At 36.4% G+C, this 19,083-nt stretch overlaps 1 protein-coding gene across 2 annotated transcripts in view; it reads right to left on the bottom strand.

The window, feature by feature from the left end:
- Nucleotides 1-19,083, bottom strand: part of EDIL3 (EGF like repeats and discoidin domains 3) — a 353,968-nt gene that overhangs the window by 112,608 nt on the left and 222,277 nt on the right. For both annotated transcript variants that reach the window (XM_081131478.1, XM_081131479.1), the window contains one exon: nt 12,293-12,474. In XM_081131478.1, coding sequence (XP_080987604.1) covers nt 12,293-12,474 — 182 coding nt within the window. The remainder of the gene's footprint in view (nt 1-12,292; nt 12,475-19,083) is intronic.

The raw sequence follows: 19,083 nt of genomic DNA, 5'->3' as shown, positions 1-19,083 counted from the left end.
CACATGCCCGGGTTGTGGGCTCGATCCCCAGTCAGGGGTGTGCAGGAGGCAGCCAATCAATGATGACTCTCTCATCATTGATGTTTCTATCTCTTTCTCTCCCTCTCCCTTCCTCTCTGAAATCAATAAAGATATATTTAAAAAATAAATAAAAATGCGACCTGATACAAATGATTCATTGCAATCTATACTGAAGTCTCCCTAGAAAACTAAGTGATATATTTTAATCCTTCCACCTTATACATTTCTATAGTAAGGATTAATTTGTAATTTGCATTGTGTTTTTATGGAAATGATGGGTACTACACTTAAATATTTACTTATTTTTTAATAAAATATGGAAGGTAAAATTTCCTAAGCTGGTTTAGCACTTTGGATACCTTTACAAGCAAATAAGTCCTGAAAATTGAAGTCAGAGTTTTTTCACAACAAACATTTGGGACTAAACTTAAGGAGTTTGGGACCTTGAGAAACAATGAGAGACAAGAGCCTAAAGTAGGGAGTGCTGTACTGAATGTCTTTAGGGTGTGCAGACAGTCTCTCCTTTCTAGGTGCTGCTCGGCCATAAGGAGCACTGAGTAGAAAGAATGACAGAAGTTCTCTTTTTCCCAGGATGGGGGTTGATCACTGTACTTAAGAGCAAGATGTTTGTTTTCTGAAAACCTAGGCTGGTAACCTGGTTGTGAGACTGTCCTTCCTAACATGGCCTTGGGCAAGTTCCTTAGCCTTTGTAAACCAGAATTTCTTCATCCACACAACGGTAATGAGAAGCTATCTAACTCCCAGGGTGGTCTGAGTGTTAAAGGTGATGTTGCCTAGCATCTTTAGACATTCAGTGAAGGTTTGCTCCCATTACCATTCTTTCTAAGGAAGAGAGACGTTTTAGTTTTCATTTATAAATATAGAAAAATAACAAGAAAATCCAAAATGATTCTTTAATTCACACTGATGAGGCGTGTTAGTTCTATTTCTTTTTTTCTTCTTTTTTTTAAACCTTACCCAAGTATATGTTTTTACTGATTTTTTAGGGAGAAAGAAAGAGAGGGAGAGAGAATCATCGATCTGTTGCCTCCCCTATGTGCCCTCACCAAGGATCAAATCCACAACCTAGGTATATGCCCTTGTTACCACTGTAACCAGCTAGTTAATATTAATCATAGGAAGGAAGCAAAGGGGAGGCCGGACATTGTAAGCGTGGTCACCTGGACAGCTTCACCAGGAAGCTGCAACTCTATGCCCCAGGGGAACCACTGGTCCATTCCCTGCAGATCACTGGGGAAAGAGATCAAACAAAGGGGAAGATGGGCACATGTGCAGTGAAGTAGGGGTGATGTAGGGGAGGTGCATGCTTGTCAGTCTAGCCTGGGGAAGAAAGATCATTAGCTAGAGCGAGTGGAGCCACTGCAAGCACACTAAATCCGGAAGGATTCATTGGTTAAGCTCCTAGTTAAAATTCCCAAACAAAGAGTTTTCTCTCTCTTGTTCCTCTTGCTGTGCTCCTGCTTCCTTGCACTCCCTGGTTCTGTGACCTGAGCTAGTCCACCATGTGGCCCTAGAAGTTGCCATGGGAGCCCTACACTCAATGGACTGCAGCTGGGAACATAAGCTAAGCTAGTCAGATGCTGGACTTGAACGGACTTTAATATGGAGCTAAATCTCTGGGCAGTGGCTTTGATTCTAACACCACTAAACACAAAATGGGACTTTTTCCATGGGGGGACGGAGGGAGATGGGGCCTCTCTCTGAAATCAATAAAGACAAATTTAAAAATTTTTAAATTAATTAATGAATTCATTAACTTGGATGGAGTTGGGGGTCCTTTGGAAAATGTTTTTGGGTTTTTTTCTATGCCTGGGGAAGCAGAAGGGAACAGAAAGTCCCACGCGACTAGAACTCACAGCATAAATTCTCTGCTCTCCCCACAATACATGGTTATGGGCTCAAAGTTCATTGAATTAAATCAAACAGCTTTTTCCCCTCTCAAATGTTCACATAAGATAATTTAAAATGTTTTATTTATTTAAATAAGCTCCACATGGGCATAGAAAACTTGCCTATTGCCCAAATAGCTCTCTGCAATAGTAGCTGCTTAATAAATACTAGTTCCTCTGTGGCAGATTTGAAACTAAGAAAAACATTCTAAAAAATATTAGATAATACACTCTTATTTCAACGTTTATGTACATTTTCCATCTCTGGGTTAATGCTTCTAAGAAAAGGAGAGCTAAGATCCACTGGCAATATTAAAATGTCTTATTTGTTTTTTCTTCTTCAAGATAATCGTATTTAAGTTTAAGAGCTTCTTGAAAGCTGCCTTTATGTAAAAATACTGGTTTAGGTTGAATTCCTGCTAGGAAAACTGAGATAGAAGAAAAAAAAAAATGCATTTACTTCTGAAATTCAGCACTCTATCTTTTAACAGAGCTAATGATAGTAGCAAGCAAAGGAGACCTCAGTTTAACATAATTTTTTTAAATCTGAGAAATAAAAATATAGCCTATGTATCATGAACTCAAAAAAGAAATACTTCAAAGCTATTGCAGCATTAAATATATAATAGAAGACAGAATGTGAGAGTCCATTTTGTGGGAAAAAAAGACCTTTATCATTTTTTTTCAAGAACCAAAATCAGAACAAAATAAACCAATCTACACTAAGTACAACAATGTTAGGCTGAAACAGCTACTATTTTAATTAAATATAGCAATTCTGGGGAAAGTAGCAGCAATCACAGCAATAACAACATTGAAAACAGATACATTGAGCCCTGGCCAGGTAGCTCAGTTGGTTAGAATATCACCCTGATATGCCAAGGTTGCCTGTTTGATCCCAGGTCAGGGCGCATACAAGAATCAACCACTGAATGCATAAATAAGTGGAACAACAAATCGATGTTTCTCCCTTTCTCCCTCCCTCCCTCACTTCCTCTCTCTCTTTGAAATCAATTTAAAAAGTATGTAGAGAAAATGAAACCAACATATGGTACAAAAATAAAATGTCCTGATAAAGGTGTTAATATAGGGAGGACTTGTTCAGAAGTTTGAAGTTCAATTCTTTTCTTCCTAAGGGTTCTGTACAATGGTTCTTCTAGGTGAGTTATTGCCTTATAAACTAATTTGATGGACATGAAAGAAAAAGAAACACTCACCATTATGGGAAGATACTCTATTTTGGAGTTCCCATCTGGCCCCTAAATATCTATTTCAGCTCTAAGTGGACACCCCCTTACCTCCCATTCCACTGGGTGTGGCCATGTGGCTCACAAATGGCTAATGGCAGGCATATAGGTGTCACATGGCGGTGGAACCCACCTAATCCATTTCCACTCTCTATGCAGAGCAGCAAACTCACTCTTCCAGTTTTATGCTGGACACTGTTATTAAGATTTTCTCCAAGTAAATCAAACATTAAAACCCCAAATAAATTCATCATTTTCCAGGCAACTCCCTTCCTTGATTTAGATATTTCTGCTAATGGAACTAAAACCATGCTCAAGCTCAAAACCCTGGAATTTAATTTTTCTTATTTCTTTCCTGCTCCGCTAACACACAATTAAATCAGTTGTCAATGCTTCACCCTGAAGCACTCTTGCAATTTTATTTTCTATTTTGATTTCAACAGCTGCTGTTCTATTTCAGGCCCTCCTCTGGGCAGTTAGTAATAAATGCCTCTGAACTGGTGTGCCTGCTCCTAGACTCACTTCTGCTTTCAGCTTAATATTCATTCAATGACATTTTACTAAATGCCTTGTAAGCACTGGGCATTGTGTAGGGTATCTACATACATACCACTGACATGTCATCTTCTTACACTCTAGTTCTGAGAGTGTCAGTACACCGCTGAAGACCTTCAATAACCATGAAATACCACTTTTGTCTAGCACTGGTGTATTTCATATTCTGATGTCTCCTTATACCTGCAGGCTTTTACCCTCCTATTCCCCCTACATATACCCAACTTTTCAGTAGAGTAAGACCAGTCCTTCATGTACCTTGAGTTCCCTCCATCTCCCTGTGACCTCCTCTAGTCTAGTTCCTCTGTCAGGAAAAATTTTCTAAATGTTATCCATAAAAATGGTGAATATGCTAAATTCACCTGTAATAATTAAAATGTAAATGGCTTTTTGATGTTTTCATTATATTAAAGTTAAATAGAAAATAAGTATTTTTTCCTTAAAGATTCCTAAGACCTGGCTGAGAATTTAACAATAAAACTTTTAAAGCCTGGTCTCATAAGGATGTGGATATTTTTACAACCTTTTTACTATTTAATCATGACGGTTATTGAAGGCCTCATGTTATAGGCAAAAATCCTTTGAAAATAATTAAGCATTACTATATGCAGTTTGTGGAGGAATGGGGATCCCACTTAAAGCAGACACCAATATAGGTAGATTCATAATAGCATGCCACCAAAGCAGCTGAAGTAGTGAGGTCTTGGATTTGTGAATACTTGATGCCTTCCATTACTTTAAAATGTTTCACACTGGTATCTCCTTTGGAAGAGTGGTATACTCTTCTCCAATATCTTAATTTATTTAATTAAGTTGCTTCTAATAAAATATTAAGTATATCTCTCTTGCTAGACTGAGATCCCCATCAGGGTAACGATGACTACTTTTTTAGCCCCAGCAATATCGAAACCCACCTGGGGTGACTGCTCATTATGTAGTCCCTAGGCCCCAACTCTGACCTACTAACTCAGAAACTCTAAGGATGGTCACCACATTTAAAAAGGTCTCCAGGTAATTTTTTTGAGTTTGAGAACCACTGTCTCAGGCTAGTGGTGAACTGCCTGCTTATGGGCAAATATAAATTTTATAAGATACAGCAGTCACTTTATAAAGCCTTTTGAAAATCTTAGACTTCACCATACCAACTACCAGTATCCCCTAATGTACAAGGTAACTTCCAAGAGCTATCAAAGAATGGACAGAGGCACAGATGATGAGGAGTCGGCCTCTTGCACAATTTGCCGGCATTTAAATTTCAACTGTACAACTTACTAATATACTGTACTGCATTTGGACAACTTATCTTTCCACTCGTTGACTTCCCCATCTGAATAATTAGAGTAATAACAATACCAATTACATGGAATTATGGAATTAATACGTGTAAAGCAGTTGAAATAGCACATAGTGTTAGCTGTTAGATTGTCTTAACGCTAATACATAGCACTATGGACAATAAGGCTGACTCACTTGTTACATAGGTATATGTGAATATAGTAACTTTTACTAACTACATTCAGTTAATTTTAAATAATAACACACTCTCCCAAATGGAAAGGGTTTCAAATTAATTACTGTCTTCAGAAAATAAAGCTTTCAGAATCAGACCAGGTGGCTTGGTAGTCTGTGACATTTTCAACACAAGGAGGTTTTCACAGAGGCATCTGGGCAGAACAAGTTCGTTCAGTGTCTACAGTGGAAATAAGGGATTCCTTCAGCCCAGTCCAAACAGTAATCCCACTAGTTCCCAGAAGATCAACATGAAGAGACAATCAAACCTTTAGCTCAGATTCATTTTTCCCCCCTGCTTCTCTGCACTTCTCACCTCCAGGCACTCAGGACAGGCGGTCTATAGACCCTCTCTGCCTTGCAGGAGCTACTCCTGCAGTCCTATATTACGATGAATTGTTGCATTGGCAGCAGGAGCTGACTAATTCATAAGCAGCATTTCTCTGTGGGCTGGTCTCATAAGCAGGTTTAATACCTTTGATTGAAGCTAAATTCACAGTCACAAGAATACTGAAGAGTGCATGTATCATAGAAAAAATGTTACTATTAGAAACTCTGAAAAATAAGGAATCAGTGTGCTAGCTCCTTTAGTCCTAAGTGCCAGATATTGGAATATATAGCCCGGAGGCTGCATAGAGGGGCATGTGAAGAGATATGAAGAGGGAATCATGAATTTGATCAAAGCAGACTATGCAAGTAGAGATTTCGAACTCTGAATATTTATTTTTTTTCATTACAATGGTGACTTGTTACCTTCAATCAATTCAGATTATCTTCATTTCACTCCACTAGTATCATAAGCTAAAAAAAATCACCCTGGTCATTCATAAGACAATGAAAATGAAGCACAAAGCATTTAAAGTCTCAAGGTTTGTAAATACAAAAGTTAAATTAAAAATGTTTTTTTCATGGCCAACATGAACAGCAAGTTCATGAAAAAGTCTTTTATATAGGGTGTTTTACTAAATTACTACTAAGAGTTTAATAGGCAGTAAAAATTGTGTTAAAGTTATTTCTGGTAACTCTTATATTCTATATTTTATGAATAATAGAACAATAATTTCAAACTATGGTAGGATAATTATGATAACAAATTTATAAAAATGTGTAAGAAAGTAAAACAAACATTTAATTTTTAACATTTTGGGAACACAAGGAATATGGGACCAAGAAGATGAATATGTTGGTGTTTGAAACTCAGGGTTTAATTAGCAAATCTCCTGGCAAACACCTTACAAATATCACCCATGCTCATCTGATGTTGACTATAAAGTGGTTTGCATTGGTTAGAGAGGAAAGTATGGGCTGTTCAGATCTGCAGAAAGTGTGAGCCTCCTGTTGCCCACAAAGTAAGGCATTCCCTATATCATGGGGAGATGTACCACATATGGCACCAATGGTATCGTGCTTAGATGGCACATTCCACATGTCTGTATATAACAGCTGAACACAGACAGTGAACTTAGTTGTTTGGGAAATTTCAGTATCATTCAGTGCAGTATAAGGACCATGTGAAAATAAAAATTACCTTTTTGCCACCTATTTTATTCAATATTCTTTCTTCTTCTATTAATCAATACTCTGCATCTATCCAACACAGTTTTGTTTTTTTTAATTCAAGGTGATATGGAAATTGACTTAAATCAGATGTAATTTCCTGGATTCAGTACAGGAAAGAGAAAGGCAAATTGTGACTATAAAGATATATTAGCTGCTATGATTGAAATATATGTCTGGCAGAGTGGGAAAAAAGAACACTGTAGACACTTCCATCTTTGGAGATAAAAAGCAGGAATTCCAGGAATCACTTTATAGAGAAAGGAATAAAGAAGCAAAATCTAAAGAAGCCTGGTAGATGTCAATAGATGAACCATGAAGTGCATATGGCTAAGCACGGGAGCAGAAAACCGCCAAATGAATTTGAGGATCAGCAAAAACTCCAGGCTAAGGAGGCCTTGGGTGCTGGAAGTCAAAGAGGAAGCAGCATAAAGGAAAGAAGAGAGATTCCTGATGCAGCTTCTTTTAAATGAGAGAACAGTTGCTACATGCTATATGGAATCATATATTCCATAGCTCCTAGAATCTGAAGTTAAGATCCAAAACACATCCTTTAAACCTAATAAGCAAGTAATATGCACTATATTAGTAAAAAATGTGGTAAATGACCAAATAATTAGAGACTAAATATATTATTTTCGGTACAGAGGCATCATATCATTTTTACTTAATGCTAAGTGATTTTTTTAATGTAACTTTTTTTTTTAAACACACCCACCTATGTATGAAAGTTAACTTCTAATAAACAACTTAAAAGAAAACAGTAATTTTCCATCTAGGATTACTATTGTTGTTTTTTAGAGATAATCAGAAAAAGTAATGTATTAATATACAGATATAATTTGCCTTAGAGAGGTGTTTAATAAGGATGAGAGTGTATAGGGGAATGCAGCATTTTTTTTCCCCTCAGGGAAAAAATAGGCTAACATTTTCTACTAGAATAGGCTAACAGTTTCTACTAGTAAAGATGGATTAGAATTTATACATATGTGTATGCATAAAGAATACATATGCATATGTAATTTGGGCTCTATAACTAGAAACAATCTAAAAATGAAAGAAAAACTACTTCTTAAATTTGGTGTTTTTAAAAATGGTTTTTGTGTCTCAAGGAACTCCAGGTGTCTGTAAGTACCAAAAAAGTTTTCACACATATTATATACAGGCTTTGGAGTGAAATAAATGACTAGTCTATTTTTTGCACCATTTTGAATTCTACTGTTCACTAAGTTTTAAGAATAAAACCCCACTATATGTGGAATTTATACTCCAGAGAAGTGAATTTGTAACATAATTTGCACTCACATAATTTTTTTTTGGTCCCACGTTTTCTACGCTATTATTTCTTTTTAAAATGCAAAAGTCAGATGGTCTTGTTTTGGGCTATTTTAAATTTTCTAACAGTGAAGAATCTAATAGCCACTTAGGAACTTTAACTGTTAAAAATGCTTATACATTTTACAATGAATAAATAATGCTTACTTATGAATTGCTACTAAAAGTAGGTACACTTCTGACCAAGACGGATAATGTGGTTCTGCCTCCCTATAGTTTAGAGACTTTCTGGGTCACATATTTCCCACTATCTTTCCTCATTTTTCTTCACTGTTCTTTTCTCTCCTTCCACCTACGAGGTTATTACTACCTGCAATTCCAACAACAAAATGCCCCACATCATCAAGCAAAAGTGCTTTCAAATTTTATCTATCTACTTTTTAATGTAACGTAAGCAGTACAAGCCCAGGCTATATGAGTCGATGAAAGGTACTGCTACAGTGCAGTCTAAGGACGACCTGCAGTAGGTCTCTGGGGCAATCCAGGCATTTCCATTTTTACCCAGTGGTCCATGTGACTCCTGTGTACATTAAAGACTGAGAACTAGTATCTCTTCCTCCCACACACTCTGTGGCATACAGAAAAGAAACATATTAAGATCATATTCATATTTTCTAAAAAGCATAATAAATTATTTAAAAGAGAAAGATCAAAACCAGTTTTTCTCAGTGATAAAATACTGGCACTGAAGCTACTGGTAAATTAACTTTCAAAGGAAAATTATGGCTTTGCCTAGGTATACCCATCAAATTGATCAGCAGGGAATAATATAGACACGCAATACATAGTGTAACAGGGATTTCTCTCTTTTCATATTCTATATATTATGTTAAACTAGTTTTTTGTTTAACAAAAGTTCTACTAAATATAGGCTGTTTGTATATAGTAAAATATGATGGTTCAAATAAAATGGCTAGCAGATGATGTAAGACCAGATCACAAAAGCTGTATGGTTATGTTGACCCCGTTTACTTTTTTATATCTTTTTTTTTTTTTCCTAATATATCTTCATTGATTTCAGAGAGAGGAAAGGAGAGGGAGAGAGAGATAGAAACATCAATGATGAGAGAGTCATTGATCAGCTACCTCCTGCACTCCCCCAACTGGGGATCGAGCCCTCAACCTGGGCATGTGCCCTGACTGAGAATCGAACCCCGATCTCCTGGATCCTAGGTTGACATTCAACCGCTGAGCCACACCTGGCTGGGCACTTTTTTATATCTTATATTGAGAGCATTTTGAAGTCAAGTGCTGTCTTTTTTCTAATGCCTAGAACACAGTGGAGGCATTTGTTCAGTACATGTTTGTTGAACAGATGAAAAATGAAGTTGGAAATACATTAAAACAAAATTACCTCAGAAATTTTTAAAAATATAATATTTCACTACATGTAGCTATAAAAGAAGAAAAATAACAGAAAATAATTCTTTAAAAATAAATAACAAATAGTCATCCTGGACCTAAGTTAGTTAGCCAAATACCCAGAAGGTTTAAATAAGTTTTTACATTTTTATATGAGCTAACCCCAGACATATTTCCAGAACTGTGCAAAGCAGCTATTTCTAACATGTCTGTCAGAAAGAGAAATTGATATTCCACGGTGCTGATGAACCAGTCAGTGTTTAAGGTGCTGATTTATTAGTTGAAAAAAATTCATTTGAGGAAATAAAGATTAGAAAAATTTGAAGGGGGAAAAAAAAAAGAACCCAACAGGTTTCTGTTTAACTGTATTCACTAGACCAACCCTGTAAATTTGAAACCAGCTACAAATTAACATTCATGCTGTCAATAATTGCACGCTGGGTGTGTACATTTAAAATAGTGATTTCAAACTTTATTTCATCAAGACAAGGAATAAAATGATATTGACTAATTAGTGCATGACTGTCATACACAGGAAAGGCTAGACGAATACTGTGCTCATTTTCAGTGAGTATAAGCACAGTGCTCAAATGTTTTATTTGAAGGACTGATTATAAATCAAAAAATTAAATGACAAAGGAAATTAATAATGTTCAACACAGAAAATTTGGTACATGATTTGTCCTCCTAGAGTCTCTTAGATATGAATTTCCCTTAAGAAAGAAATAACCTTTTATGTTTTAGAAAAATAACTTAGAAAATAAGTTATTAAATAATACAATAACATAACCTATACTCTGAACATAATCACAAACATTACTGAATACCAATGGTGAGTTTTCAGTTTTCCTCCCATTATCTGCAAAATATCTTCATCTAATATGAAACCCTTTTTATTTACTTTCACTGTTACTCGCTAAGAGCTCATTATGATCCTCACACTAATAGCAAAACAATAATAATAACAGTAATCATAACACGCTGCCCTTAAAAGTAAAAGAAATAGTTAAATGTTCTACTTAGGTTGTTCAAGCTGTATTTATCTACCTATAATCATGAGTTAGAAAGAACTTAAAACTCATCCATACTTTGAGAGGCATAATGATGCATAAGCAACAAACTGGGACAAACTGGAGTGAAATATCTGGACATGAACCTTTAATACAGGGTTTCTCAGAGGTAACATGGCAAAAGTGTGTTATTTGTAGTTTACTGAAACATGGCAGTCACTGAAGCTCACAAACACAATCTGCCAAACAGAAACCTCCATGCAAACTCGTGACATCATCTCTCAATTGCTCTGCAAAGTCTGTTCTAAATCTTAATTTCTAAAGTTTTATCATGACCTCAATTCCACTAATGCATTTCATAATAGTCAAGTAAAAAAGTGGTCTCTGGAATAATTCTTAGCAAATAGAATGCAACCACGTTCTTGGGGTCTATTTTAAATTGTAATTGAATATGCATTAGTCTACGATCGAAACTGCACAGATGTGCCATTTCCTTTACCTGGAATTCTCATTGCACATGTGGCTATAGATTAGAAAAATCACATGTAATTTAAGAAGCATATTCTTCAAATGTATGCAAATATAAATTCATAAAACAAGACAAAACTATCAGGTAACCACATGGAGTCATATAGATAAGAGAAATGTATATAGGTATGCAAAAATTCACAAGAAACACGAACAAAGAAAACATCTGAAGGAGACATTGGCCCTGTTCCTAAAGTATGGAAGTCAAGCTGTTTGGCCACAAGTCAATGTTTAGTCCTATCAACTGCATGTAAGGCAGCCTCTATACATTGCACCTAATAATGTCCATCAAAGATTCCCATGCTAAAAATTACCTTGACACAAAGTATGCAGTAAACAGATACAACAGATCAGCGACCTAAACAAATCACGGTTCTGTAACAGCCCCTGTTCCGAAGGAATAGGCCAAATCTCATAGGGTGTATGAATCCTGGGGCACACTAAATTCACACACTAAAGTGAACACATTTCTCCATCACCCTACACGGAAACCACGACTTTCTTCCTGCTGTTCCCCAGGCTTCCACCCAGCATCTTTGACCACGCTATTCCCTAGGCTTCCAGTCTCTGCTGAAAGCCATTTCTAAGGCCTACCTCAAACTCTATCTTCCCCATGAGGCTTTCTCATAACTAATTACTTCTTTCTCTGACTCCATTGTCTACTGGATTTTCCTTCTCTTTTGCACATATCAGTGACTTGTTAGCTTTTGTTTATGTGCTCATGCCCCACTCAAAGAAAGGAATAATCTTTTCACAGAAAACTGGTTTGAGCACATTTGTGCCCTCCTACTATGCAGTTTACTGTCTCACTTCAGCTAAGTGCTCAAAAAGCATTTGACTGAATGTAATATAAGGTGCTAGCATTGCTACCATCCTTTGTATCTTTGGGAAATCACTCAGTATCCCAGTCTATCATCGTTTTCTCCAGTTTTAAAAAATAGCTGGCTGATGATAATAAATGAAAGCATATGTTGAAACATATTTAGCTACTGTAAAAACCCCTTTCTTTGATGTGCACTTTAAAATACTGATATTTATAACCCACAAATTAAAAAAAAATAACCTTCTAAACACACTTTCCAATGGAATGTATGTTTTCCACAGTTTCAGAGTTGATAGCCAATTTGCACTCTTAACTAAATTATCCTTTCTTCTGTGACCATGAAGAAAAGTCACATTTGGGCTCTCACTGTGTTCTTTCTGAAACGACTGAACAGTCATTCTTTGGCAGTAACCTTGTCCCTAACCCATCTGTTACCTGAATCCATGACCATCTGTCATTTTCTGCAGCTGTCCAGGCATTTATAAGCCCCTTCTTATTAAGGCGAGCGTAGTAGGGATACCATTTCTGGAGTCCAAAAAGAGCTCGGTGGGTAGATGAAGCTGTGATTTGCTGATTTGATATGATTCCACCTTCAATTCCCAATGGGCCCGAGCATTCTGGGAACAAATCACACAAAAATGTGAGTGTTATTAGAAATAACCCATATTTGAAATGTGACAGTTAGATTTGATGAGACATATTTTTTAAATGATTTTGAATTGTACCATGGTGCCACTTAAGCTCCATGTACTTTACAGATGTGATGGATCACTACATAAAAGAAATATGTCTTGTTCCTCATGACACTCTTTTTTCTTTCTGAGTGTGGCATCTGAACAGACACTTCCCTTCTGCATTATGATTCTGCATTATGTACAATTATCTTTTGGTTGCTGATCATGTCAACAAAAGTGTAATGTCCTTAAAAGGCCTATCTCATATTTCATATTCCTAGGGAATAGCATGCCTCATAAATCATAAGTTCTCAATAAATATCTGTTGATCTATTATTTCTTTTCTAGCCTTCCTCTGAGTTTGTATCAAAATCATTTTCACACTGACTTATCACTTTTCAGTACTATAAATTTAACTTAAATTTTTATAACCAGTGTCAGTTATGATTCCACAAACAAAAAACAAGGTGGAAATCTGTCAACATTTAAAAACAGTATAATAATAACTTGTGATATGTTATAAATAATAGAAGATATGTTGACACATTATTTTGATAAAGTAAGCAGGTAAACTCTCTGACATTATACACAACTGTATGTATACCACTCAGTAAATCAAGATATTAAAATATTTATATTTCTAATTTTTTAATTTCAAAATTCACAACTACATATTGGGATTCTGCACTTCTATTTAACTTTCTTCTCTTATTTTTCTTTAAATTTGTATCTTGAAAATTTAAGAGAAATTTCCTAATAAAAATTTAAAATACTAAGATTAAAGCATAAAATACTCAAATGATATGTTCTCAGATAACAAACTTGTTTACATTTTAAAAACAGAACTGGAAGTCAACCCATCTAAAAATTATGTATATTTATATCACATATATTTGACTTTTATAATTATTTTATAAAATTTCACCAGATCGGACATTTATTTTAAATTCAGTTTTGAAAAAAGTCATAGGTAGTATTATAAATAATAAAAAATAACATCTAGTTTTCTTAATTTCATTAACATTTCATAAACTATACTCAACTTTTGCCAAATTAGATTTGTATAATAAATATAATAATCCTATTATAAAATACACTACAATAATTTGTCAGAATTTCTGAAAATATGAAAGGACCACACTGCCATGATTAAATGCCACTCTATAGAAGTCAACTTGGTCAGCATTTGCCACCAGCATAGTTTATAGATTTTAATTACTACTGAAGTCTGGCATTTGTCTGTAATTAAATACTTACATCATTTTGAGGTTAAAAATAGGAAAGAAAGAATTCTGCAGCTGGATTATAATATTTTCAAAATTTACAAAGATGTTTCTCATTGGTGACCATTTTTTCCATTAAGCATAAATATGTCTCTTTTTCCTATCCCATGAGTGAAGAATAAATAGCTCTAAGCACATGACTAACAATTCTCCAATTGCTTAAAAGCTTTTAAACACTGTATATAAAAAGGGTAAAAATCTGTGGATAAGTTATCATCTTAATCAGATTTTATTAGTAAAATGACATTAATACACCAAAAATTGCCTTTTTAAACTAATGATTAACAAAGCATTCACTTGCTAAGTTAAATTTAGATACTAAGATCCTTTCTAAAACATGTAATTAGAGAGTTCAGCACTTCATGAAGGTGCACTATATCACTTTGAAGTCATTAAATTAAGAAGCATCCATTTTTAGAATTTCAGTATTAGGACCCACAGATAATCGGCTGATTTTCACATTCCAAAATAATTAACATTGACAACTCAAATGCCGAGTCTTTGGATTCTTGCTTTACTTTCCATTTTATAAGATGTTTACAGACTTCATAAAAGCACTAAGACTTTCATTATGACACTTTGATTTTAAAGAACTTTAGGAGGCTGATTTTTTAGGACTATTGCCATGAGATGAGTCTCGAGTATCCCTGTCCTTGATTTGTACAGTGTTTGGGTGGGAAAATGCAGCAGGCAGGAAGGCCATGCATTGCAGGCCAGGCAGTAGAATGGCAGAGCTAGAGAGTTAGCTTTGATTAATCAAACTGCATGACAGTCTTAGAAAGAACTCTATACTGTGTACTTCTAAAAACCTTATACTGAATTGGACACCTTCACTGAATTTGTAGCAATTTAAAAAGTGATCTGACCTCAAAACACACTGTTTAATAAGTCTACTTCATCAGTACTCTTAAGCAACTAACCTCCCCTTATTAACTTACATAGCAATAAACACAATGTCTGTGAGCATTATTATATAAGCCAAACACCAATAAATAATTTAAAAAATAAATTTGCATAGATATTTTTACTCTGCGATAAAGCTCCCGATCTTTGTCATGTCCTCACTAGTCATTTATTCAACCAAAATACAATTAAAAAAAAAAAAATGACATGATATATATATATATATATGGCTTCACAGTTTACAAAGTATTTTCACAATAAGCTGTCTGGTGATGTCAAATATACAAATACTGTATTTCTGTACTCAGTCCTGAATTCTACATGCTTTTTAAAAAAGTATTTACAACCTTCATTTACATCCTGTACATGCCAATCAGCAAAACCCAGCAGAAGAAACCTGATGTGGTGGGGGTGGGGACAGGGGGACGGTGTTTCTTGAATGAGGCATGAGGCCGGGGGGCATCAGCTTACTTCCTTACCGGTTAGTGCTCCTCAATTTTTTTCATTTTAAAAATCAGAGTTATGATAACACCTAATTCACCATTTGTGAGGAAATAAAAGGTAAAAGTGCTTTGCCTTTGTAACTACAAATTGTTAAAAAATAATGAGCTTGGTTCTGTAAGTTCACATGCATGTTTCTCTTTAGAGTTGAGGACACACTGGCCTTTAGCTCTGATGGAAGAGGTGCTGGGTATTTAAACTGTTACTTCCTTAAATGCACACGGTGGCTTCTACAGAGGAAGAGCTCAATAATTATGTGTGAATATTGGTATCGGGGCCTTTTTTTCTAAACAGTAAACTAATAAGCAAATCAAAATCTCATACTTTATTTCACACTGGAAAGTTGTCAGTACAGAAGCTTTCTCCACTAATCATCTGGACCACAACACAATGGATGTCATCATATTAAGAGGTTCAAAATCCAATTTCCTTTTGCCTGTGTTATCCACCTCCCCAACGGACTATTAAATTCAACAGTTATGACTACTAATGAAGGCGTTGCAATTTAGAATGCAAATAATTATATACCTAAGATTAAGTGACCTTAAGTGAACAATAAGAGCCTACAAAGAAAGATAATAGGGAGCTATACAGTGCTATCACCATCAAACAGAGAAGGGGAGGGTATGAAATACTACTTGATGAGAAACTTAATATTATGTGAGCATTCTCAAGTTTGAAAAGAGTATCCACATGTATTTCCTCGCATAATCAAAATAATATTTTAAGGAATAAAGCTTATCCTGACTATATAATAACTGAGGAAACTTGTGAGGAGGGAAGTTAAACTCGTAAAACGTGAGTCTGGAATTTAAGCCAAAATGCTCTGCGTCATAAACAGAAAATATCAACTGATAAAGCAAAGAGTTCGGCAATTCTTCACAGGCCGATTCTGGATCTGTCTCCTCTGCTGTTATTTGATGAGAGATGTACATACACACACTAAGAAAGAAGACAGGAGAATTAACATGAAGGAAACATAGAATATTGTTAGTGGCGTTTGGGATATAACAGGCTTTTCACACATTGGGATACATTAAAAAAGTAGGTGATAGTCTATGGCAGTGAGTCACAGAAGTAAATATTGAGGTATTATAGTGTCCCTATTAACCTATTACTGTTTAATATAAATAGGCTAATTCAGTCTTGAGTAATTTAATGACCTCTTATTATATGTCCATCTATCCATCAATCCATCTTTCCCCACATCGTCTATTCATTTATCTCAGTTTTGAAAAATACACATTTATTAAAGACCTACTATATATCGGGAACTTTTCTAGGTGGTGGAGATATGGGGATGACCAAGTCAGAAAAGGTCTCAAATCTCAAAATCATATTCTAGTGGAGAAACAAGCTATAAACAGACAAATAAATAAGGACATACCCTAAAGTGGCAAGTAATGAATAAGAGACGGTGAGGGTGTGTCAGTGATCGGTGATGGCCTTTCTGAGAAGTGACATTAAATATGATTACTGAGTGAGGGGCAGGAGTGGCACCTCTGCTGGGTTTACTGTACTGGTTTCCTCACAGAGCTTTCTGTCCAGTGAGAGAGACATACTCAGAAATAAAAACATTTTAATATAATATCTCATGGTGGGTGCATAGGATTCAATGGGAGAGTCAGGGAGGAATTGTAACCCAGCCTGGGGTTCAGGGAAGGCTGTGCTGGCAAACAGTGGGAGCCAGTACAGTGAGGGAGGGAGGGGGGCTGAGCAGCCGGGAAGCAGCCTGGCCTGATTAGGGAAGTACAGGCAGGTCAGTGTTGGAGACCAAGATGGGTTGGTGGGGAATGGTCAAGGTGGGGCGACGAAGTAGAGAAATCTAGATTACAGTGGTACCCCAGCTTTCAAACGCTTCAGAACTGGAACTGCCTTCCGGATCGGATCACATTCAAAAACCCAGGTTCCACTGTATTTTGCTGAAGAGCTTGCTGAGAGAACATGATTCATCCAGTGAAGGGCGTTGCTCAAGGATTCTAACTACAGCTACATTTTAATTTAATGTAGAGAATTCCTGCTATATTGTGGAGGGCAGATTTAAGAGAAGACAAAACTACTGACACAATTGTCCAGGTGAAATATGATGTGGGTGTGAAAGAGATATGAGAAAGAGAAATAGTTCAAAGCTTATTTAAAAGGTAAAATTGTTTTTCAGAGCTAGTAATAATAAGATGTAGGGTGGAGGAAAGAAATGAAGTTTCTTCAGAGGTGACAGTCAGCAGAGACAGCGCTCCCTTTCATTGGGATTGGACATGTCTCAAAAATAACAGCATTGAATCTAAGTCCTCCCTTACAATTTTATCAAAAATTATTCTTGCTGCTGGATTGAACTTGGGAGGACCTGTTTTTGTCCCACCTGCTATAGCCATGCTGGACCTGGTGGGTTAGTCACATCAGTCAGGCTGCAGGGACAGAACTGAAAAGTGAAAACCTGCTTCTATGCTCAAGCCATATCCAGAACATCCCTGCTCCACAACTCATCCATGTGTATCATGTGTGTCCATCTATTGTCCCACAAAACGGGGAGCCCCTTTGGCAGGGATTACATCCCTCATAGTACCTAGCAGCAAGCCTCGAGCTTAGCAGACACCTAATAAATACTTACAGGAGAAATTAATTATGAGATAAATATGAAAGTTAAATAAACAGTAAAAATTACAGTTAACATGGTAATAGTCTATTTGAGTAACTCATTTTATAAATTAAAAATAATTTCACCTACTCTCGCAAGAGTACACTGATACAGATGCCTTTAGAAATCATCCGTATGCCGAGGGGAGAGGGAGAGCATTTCTTTAGTAATGAAAGAAACAAACCGACAGTCGCATGCATGGGTTACTTCTCTTTCAACCAGTTACCACTCAGCCAGCAGGTATTTCTGAAATTGTCCACTGTTATCCCTAGAGTGGACCTGGTAGCAATTTGATCAGTGATGAATATGGCAGGAGACTACAGGGAGTCATTTCTGATCATTAGATCTGTGTTTATGCATCTTTGGTATTGTGCTTGCCTTTGTCAGGTTTAACAATAATCCTAGATGGAGTCCAATTAAAATCGATTGCCAGAGGCTTTTAGGCATCATTTACATAGTCAATTAAAATAAGTGCATTGCCTAAATTGCCCCAGTGGCCTGGAAATGCCTTCTGACCTGAGGCCCCCCTGTTCAGACTGACTGAACAAGTGAGGGGTGTCACCTGGCAGGTTGAGCAAGAACAGCTGCTGGGGCGCAGCCTCCCTTGCCCTCCCCAGAGCACTTCTCCACTTTTGCCAAATCCCTGTGAGTAAAACAGCTTCAAAGTGAAGTCCTTCCCGCTCCGCAAACTCATCCTCTGGAGTGTGGCAAAGAATGGCGCCTGCGTTTTATTGATCTTGTGGCTGGACAAGTAGGCAGTGCCTCAAGATGTCTCACATTTTGCTCCTGAGTGTACCGATTAAGCCTTTCACGTAAGTGAAATGCGCGGCTGAATCCATAACAGGATACTGCTTTCATTTGCTCTATCTCAATATCCAGGCCTCTTCAGAATGAAAGGATTTCAAATTAAAGCCATGTAAAAAACAAATCTCCCTTAAACATCTCCTGTCCTCTCTTTCTCCAAGCAGCTCATCTTCTTACAGGACTGTGAGTCCTCTGCTGTGCTCAGCTTAGCATGATAATTGTGCTGAACACGAGGCTGGCGAACGGATTACTGATAATCTCCAGTACTGCAGAAATTAACGCTGATTCAAGCATAAACTTCTCTCTGTGCCACTTGGACAGCAGCCTTTCCTTTATTCCAAGCTTTTGTTTTATTTTAGAGTTGTCTTGAGACCAGGCTCTAATTCGGTGAGGGAGGAGGAATCAACATGGCGGCGTAGGTCACAG

This window comes from Miniopterus schreibersii (assembly GCF_964146895.1).
Source record: "Miniopterus schreibersii genome assembly, chromosome: 3".
NCBI lineage: Eukaryota > Metazoa > Chordata > Mammalia > Chiroptera > Miniopteridae > Miniopterus > Miniopterus schreibersii.
Note: the sequence above shows the minus strand (reverse complement) of the source record. Positions and strands in the feature narration are given on the sequence as shown.